Below are 7,323 nucleotides of genomic sequence, written 5' to 3'. Positions count from 1 at the left end.
TGTAATCCTTCTCATAATGAAAATTACTAATTGCTCGCAAATAGATCGAGGGAACATTGAAATCGAAGGAAATCCATGGAAAGTAAAATTTTCGAATATCCTACTAACTCTAAAGACTTTAAAATGTGGCAACTTAATAGTTTACCGTCAGAGCGAATAATACGATGTAACGTAAATAGAATTAAACATAAGATGGTACAGCTAGAAATAAGAACCAATCGGATAGGCAAAGAGAAAAACATTTTCGTGATTCCATTTCTACACGAATAAGAAATAATAACAAAAAACTAGTACAAAGTACAAAGATATTTAATTAAATAATAAATATGTTACGCACGCCCAGTGGTAGGGGTTCGAATTTCCCAGCGTACAGCATTGCACTATCCGTTGTCGTTCAATTTTTAATTACGAATAACAAAACAATGTTTCTCGCGTGTGCTCCTTAAACGCAGTCAAATCGTGGTTATATCGAGGTTCATAATTCTTTATTATCGCTAGACGTTCAAGGAAATCGTGGTAAGTACAAATCAATTACATTAACACGAATCAATCCGTGTCTTACCCATTATCTTTATGATATCGTATCATTATCATTAATATATTTATATATATATGACCTCTTTTTAATGTTTTCTAGAAATGAGCATGTGTTGAATCGACCCTATATTGCAATAATAATGGCTGAGAAAGTTTACTTATATCAGCTAGTAGAATTTATTGCTGAGAAAACTAAAGGTGGAAAATCAAGTATTGACTGTGTCCCAACAAAATGGATAGAGTTTGACATGATTATTGGACAATGCTTTGCAAAATTTATGCCCCCACCTTATACCATTGAACGTAAAAGAGAATTGAAGCAAATGGTCGTTGATACCGATGATGCTCCACTTGATTGGCCTAGATACGCTGTTACTATTCGTGGTGGCGCAGGTGCGTTTCATAATATTTTCTTCTATTCGTATACATGATATCTCAATATATGTAATTTTTCAACTCGTAAGATTATGTTATTGGTCACGCCCAATTTTTATTTGTTACATTTAATAATTGGTGTATTAGATGGAATCTAATATGCAGAAACAGAAGGAGACTATTTCTGTGGATCCAAAGGATCCTCAGTTAGCACAAACGAGTGAGGTCTCTAAGAAAAAGTCGTTTCCAGCTAAACGTAAGGGACCAAAAGTGAAGAACACACCAGGACCGGTGTCGCCTCCATTGCCTCAATTGAACCCAGCAGTAAGGCCACAACCTAAAAATTTAGCAACAGAGCCTACTCAACCAAAGAACGATCCTATGTGGATCGATTTCGACTGCGATGGATTCGAGAGGTTGGTACCGTACAACGCTACTAACGAATTTTCAGTTACTGCCGAAGGATTTGTTCCACTTGTCGAAAGACAATACGATGCTTTACAAGCACTTGATAGAAGCTTTCCTAAATTCATATCAAAAAGTATGTTTTTATGGTACTGTTCACAACATTTATATGCAAGAATGATTACAATCAAGACTTATTATGGTGAAAGTACCTTTGAAGAGGGAAGATTTCTTGACTACGTAAGAAGTGAGAACTATCCATTGCCACAACCGATTGGAGAATATCTAATGTCGATCGGTAATACCAATGATGGAGCTGGAACTAAATATAAAATTTCTTTTCCAGCATGGCCAGGTGCCCAAGGACATTTTGGGAGGGTAGCAGCAAACACACATTATAAGTCTGAAAGTTTTCCCACACCCAAAGTTCTTGCATTATGTATATTGGAAGATTTACAATATACCATCAACCCACAACGTAATCGGGATTGGAATTTACCGGCTGACTTGATACCAACCGAAGCTGCAGCAGGGCTTCCAACAAAGAATTTGTTAGGATGGTCAAGATCAATGACGTTGACTACAGAACAGCGTCAAACATTGGAAGGAGCAGGAATAGGACCTGATGATTTTGGAGCAACAATACCAAAGTTCCAAATGAATAAACCATTGTTTGAGAAAATCGCTGATTTTGTTAGACAGCTCGAGAGACTGATTAAGACTATGCCCACTTTAGGAATTACTCCTAATGGCTCAGTGTCACAAGTACAGTGGCAAGAACGGGACGTGAATCAAGATGAAGAGTTCTCCCGCGTTACACAATACCTTGAAAGAGAGGTAAGACAATGTAGTCCTAATCAAGAGGACAAAAGAATAACAGTAGGTGCGTTGATAACCGCTGTAAGAGCAAGAAAAGAGCAAATAGGTACAATGCGCTCATATTGCTGTTATGACTTTGGAGAGTACGCGGACGTTCCAGATGGATGGCATAACACTCGAAATACAATATTTGATTATGGCCGTACAGATATATGGAATGTAAGAACATATCGTTCCGCTTTCACCGGCAAGGACAGAATAAGAACAGCCTGGTTGAATAAAACCGCAATACCAAGGCTTAAATAGTTGAAACCAATTATAAAACCGGAATAAAAACCAAAAGATATAGGACCGGACCTACTTAATATATAAGGCGTGACCAAGCCCCTTTTCATAGTTTGGGAGTTTGGGAGAAAATATGGTAATACTGAAGGAGAGCGGCAACCTCACCGATCTGACTGTAACTTAGCAATATTGTGTATTTCGATGCGTAAAACACAACTGTAAAAGTAAAAATCGTCGCTCTGCCACAGAAAAAAAGTTATAACGTGTTGAAAAGTGACGGTTTTGGGGTTAGGATACCTGTCGTACCGACACGAACTGACGCTATACGGGTGCGGCGCAGACTGACTGAGCATGCGTAGTGACGTAATGGTGCGCGAAATTTTAAGTGGATTTAGGTAAAGCAAAGAATACTTCGAATAGTATTGAACTTGTGCGTTAGGTTAAAGCAGAGAATGTATTCTCTGCTTTACAGACAATATTTACAAAGAACACACGCGCACGCACACATACACACACAAGCAGGGGGTACAAGTTTTCGGAAATTATGCCTTGAAAAGATAAATAATAAATTATTTGTTCGAAAATAATATAATAAATATTTTCGAGAGTTCGCTGGTACCGCTGCGGATGGAAGCAGGGTGAGAGGACTTAGCGACAAGAGGCTCAAGGAAAGAATGCACGCGTGAGCGGTTGGAAATCACGTGATATGAGAACTCTGATAGTTCGAGTATAATACCGTATCACAGTTTAATAAGTGTAATATGCTTACAGTTGAGCAGTCTATGAGCTAACGGTGGATGAAAAGTCTTAATTCACTTGCGCGGGTCGATATTACTGATCGAGAGCCGGCCTCGTGAGTGTAGATGCTCGTGAGCCGTGTCCACGCGGCGCCGGCGTGCGCGATGCGTGGTGAGTCTGAGCCGCCGTTGATGCTGTTTCTGAGCCGTCCGGGATGAGTCGCACTGATGAGAGTTCACTACGTGTCTGCACTGAGTCTAGTCTCGGATGAGAAGGTCCACAAGAGCACTCGAAAGATCTTTAGCACTACACGACGCGTGTTACTCTGTACGGTTGCCATGAGCCAAAAGCGCCGGTAACGCACATGAAGGCGCACCGTCGCGGCGTCGCCTCGTGTTGCGATCGGGCATGCGCGAGCAGCGCTCGTGCGGCGCTGCACGATCTGACCCGGCTGATGCTGCCATCACGCCCATGATGTAAAAAGAAAGGTGTAACAACATCGTGTATGCGCAGTAGTCCATGTCTCGACCAATAAGAATTGGGTCCAAATGCACCCGCGCAATTTGAATACGAAACGATCACATATGTCTAAAATATTAGTCGAATGTACTTAAAATGTAGATATTTGAAAGAATAATGTAAAAATACTTAAAATAATACAAGCGTGCTACAAAAATGTTGTTTCTGCTGATTTCTACTATCATACTAATTATTACATGTTTTATTACACATTTTATATGATATCTGTTAAATTATCGAAAATGTTATTTTTCCGATTTAAAAACAAAGAAAAACTAAAACAAACAAATGTGCTTTAAATGTCTTCATACGAAATGCAAACGATTGCATAAGTATAGGAATTACTTAAAAATATACGTTCAATCAGTGTCAAGTATATATAATACGAATCATAACTTGTAGAAAAGAAGTAAAATTATGCCAGCGTGTTGTATAATAAATTGTACAAACCGCACAGACAGTGCACACAAAACAACATTATTTCGATTTCCACAAGACAAATTCATCCGCCAGCAATGGATTAAAGCATGTAGACGAAATGAAAAAGATATAAATATTAATACTAGTAAGTATGTATTATTATGTGTATATGATCTCAATATGTATAATGACATACAACACACGTAAATTCTGTAATAAATGTTCAGAGAATAACATAACAATAGATAGTATATATTCCTTACATATAATATTAGAGATCATGCGTATTACATGTTCGATATATATTTGTAGCAAGAATATGCAATCTGCATTTCGAAGATGAATGTTTCGAAATGAAATGGACAAAACCACGTGCACGAAATCTACCAGCAAAACAACTATATAGATTGAAAAATAATTCCGTGCCAAGTTTACTGTTATATATAGAAAAGAAAAGTAAAATGAAAGCAAAGTAAGTACCCAGCAAACACCAAAGTAACAGTTACATAACATCAATATAAATGTAATATGCATATTACATTTATATTGATGTTATGTAACTGTTACTGGTGTTTGCTGATATTGATGTTATGTATAATTGCTGGCATATTTCTAGCATTTTGCTATCTGGGTAACTGTTACTTTGGTGTTTGCTGGGTACACACTATACTACATACATATATGTATATATACATCTACATGTATATTTACCTTATGTACATTTTAATTTTAACTTAGAAAGCAGGGAAAAAATAAACACTAAAAATACTAATACTAATAAATAAATAATAATAAATAATAATAATAAATATAATAATATAAATATAAATATTTAAGAGTAAAAACGGATATACTAACTTATGCTGAACTCGTGAAATATGCACAGCAAAAACAGCAAATGCATAAACAAGGGGACAATCTTTCAAATAAAATTGTTAAAGAAGGACCCATACAAGAGACAAATATGGATACTCTTGGATTAGATGTAACAACAGAAGAGACAAACACGATGTATGGCATAATATCTACATGTTTAAAGTGTTTAATGTTATAAGTCTATATTATAATATATTGCTATTAAAGCACATATTTGTATTTTATAGAAGTGAAGAAAATGTGGAAGATAAAGAAAACATGTCCGTAGAAAAATTAATGCAGCTGTTAACAAAAGAAAAAAAAGAAAAGGAAATGTTACTGAAAGAGAAAAATGAACTATTGCAAGAAAAGCAGACACTTCTCGGAGACAATGAAAAGTTGAAACAACAGATGGAACTATAAGACTGTGCACCAAAAATCTGAGAGCATTACACAAATGACCGTGAATAACGAAAAAGATGTTAAAGTGTCTATACATGTGTTGCAGAAAGTGTTTACCCCTGGACAAATAAAACTGTTATTATCTTCAAACACTAATACTCGCATAAAATGGTCTGCTGAAGATATCACATCTGCTATTGCTTTACGGGCCATAAGTCCAAAGGCCTATCGATATCTACGGAACGTAAAGAAAATGCCACTGCCATGTATGACCACCTTGAATAATTGGGGTGCAACGTTTAATATTCCACCTGGTATTTTGACCGATGTGCTCCACATTATGAAAGAGAAAGGGCAGAATCTAGGGACAGAGGACAAATTAACAGTTTTAACATTTGACGAATTATATATTTCTAATAAGATAGATTTACATCGGAAAGAACAAAAAGTGTATGGACCTAACAAAACCTGTCAATTCGTAATGACTCGAGGATTATTTCATAAATGGAAGCAGCCAATATATTACGAATTTGATAAGCCTATGTCTGCGCATACTCTATTAACAATAATTAACAGGCTTTACGAAGTGCAATATATTGTTGTGGCTGTGACAAGTGACATGGGGCCCATGAATATGAAGCTATGGAACGAATTGAACATAGGAATAAATGTTACCATAAATACTCGGCGACACAATATACAAGACACCATTAAAAAACAACATTTTATTACACATCCTGCTGATAGTTCGCTAAAAATATATTTTTTTGCAGACGTTCCACATTTGTTGAAATTGGCGCGGAATAATTTGTTGGACTCTGGCTTTACAATTAACGGTAGTAATATCGACAAAACATGTTTGGAAGAATTATTATCACTTAATATAGGAGAATTAAAAATAGCGCATAAATTAACCCAAGCACATTTGGACGTCAAAGGCTCACAGAGACAAAATGTAAAACTGGCTGCACAAGTATTTTCAAATACTAATGCAAAAGCGATACATTGGTGTGGCGAACAAGGTTTAATTAAGTCTCAACAATGGAAGCAGACTGCTGATGTATTACAAGGATTTAATGACTGGTTTGACTTGTTTAACAGCAAATATAAGTACGGACATAATAACACCTCACATGCATATGGTATGCAGTTAGAGGAACAAAATACTATTCTGAATAATATGAATAATTTCATTCAAACAATGCGAGTTGGCAAACGAGTAAATCTGTTACCATTTCAAAAAGGCATTGTATTATGCAATAAGTCTTTACCTCATATGTTTGTATATATACAAGAGCGATATTCAGAAGCACGTCCAGTTCAATTTCTGTTAACCAACAGATTAAATCAAGATGTTCTTGAGAATATGTTCTCTTATTTAAGAATGATGGGTGGAGGATATGATCATCCAACCCCAGTTGAATTAAGAAATAGACTTAAGTTGTACATATTGGGCAAACATTCTGGATACACCATTGCATCAGGCACTAATACTGCAGGAGATAGTTCCACAATTCTCACAGATATTGACGACACACCTTGCAAACTAACAAGTGCACAGTGCGTACCACAGGAAACATGTATGGTGGATGAAGGAGAAGAAGAAGAAGAAGAAGAGAGATTAATGAACCTTGAGGAAATATTTCATGAAAGAGAGACAGAAGCAATGGACATTGAAGAAAAAGAGATACAAACAATAGATATGGAAAAAGAAGGAACTATTGAAGGTATTTATATTTATGTTTAGGTGTTTGTATGTACACGCATACACTCACATATTGTATAAATATACACATATGTATATACATATATATACAAGGGTAATTCAAAAAGTTTTCGACCTGATATAGAGATAGTGCCAGAAGTATCAAATGGCTATGTTTTTGCTCTTTAATCCTTTTCCTGTAAATACAAACTTACAGTTATACAGGGTGAGTCTTTCCATATCCGACAAAATTTTTGAGAAGG

At 36.1% G+C, this 7,323-nt stretch overlaps 1 protein-coding gene across 1 annotated transcript; it reads left to right on the top strand.

Moving 5' to 3' along the window:
• The first annotated feature begins 165 nt into the window (after positions 1–165).
• Positions 166–1,044, top strand: LOC105560970. The gene has a single exon (XM_012010535.1). The coding sequence runs from the start codon at positions 627–629 to the stop codon at positions 966–968; it is 342 nt and encodes a 113-aa protein (XP_011865925.1). The 5' UTR covers positions 166–626; the 3' UTR covers positions 969–1,044.
• Positions 1,045–7,323: the final 6,279 nt, after the last annotated feature.

This window comes from Vollenhovia emeryi, unplaced genomic scaffold (assembly GCF_000949405.1).
Source record: "Vollenhovia emeryi isolate VEMERY1.0 unplaced genomic scaffold, V.emery_V1.0 DF939216.1, whole genome shotgun sequence".
In the NCBI taxonomy this organism is placed as follows: Eukaryota; Metazoa; Arthropoda; class Insecta; order Hymenoptera; family Formicidae; genus Vollenhovia; species Vollenhovia emeryi.
This window is presented reverse-complemented; position numbering and strand designations above follow the sequence as displayed.

Excerpts from the sequence above, each read along its gene's own strand:
- LOC105560970 (XM_012010535.1), top strand. The coding sequence starts at position 627 with ATGTTTTCTAGAAATGAGCATGTGTTGAATCGACCCTATATTGCAATA.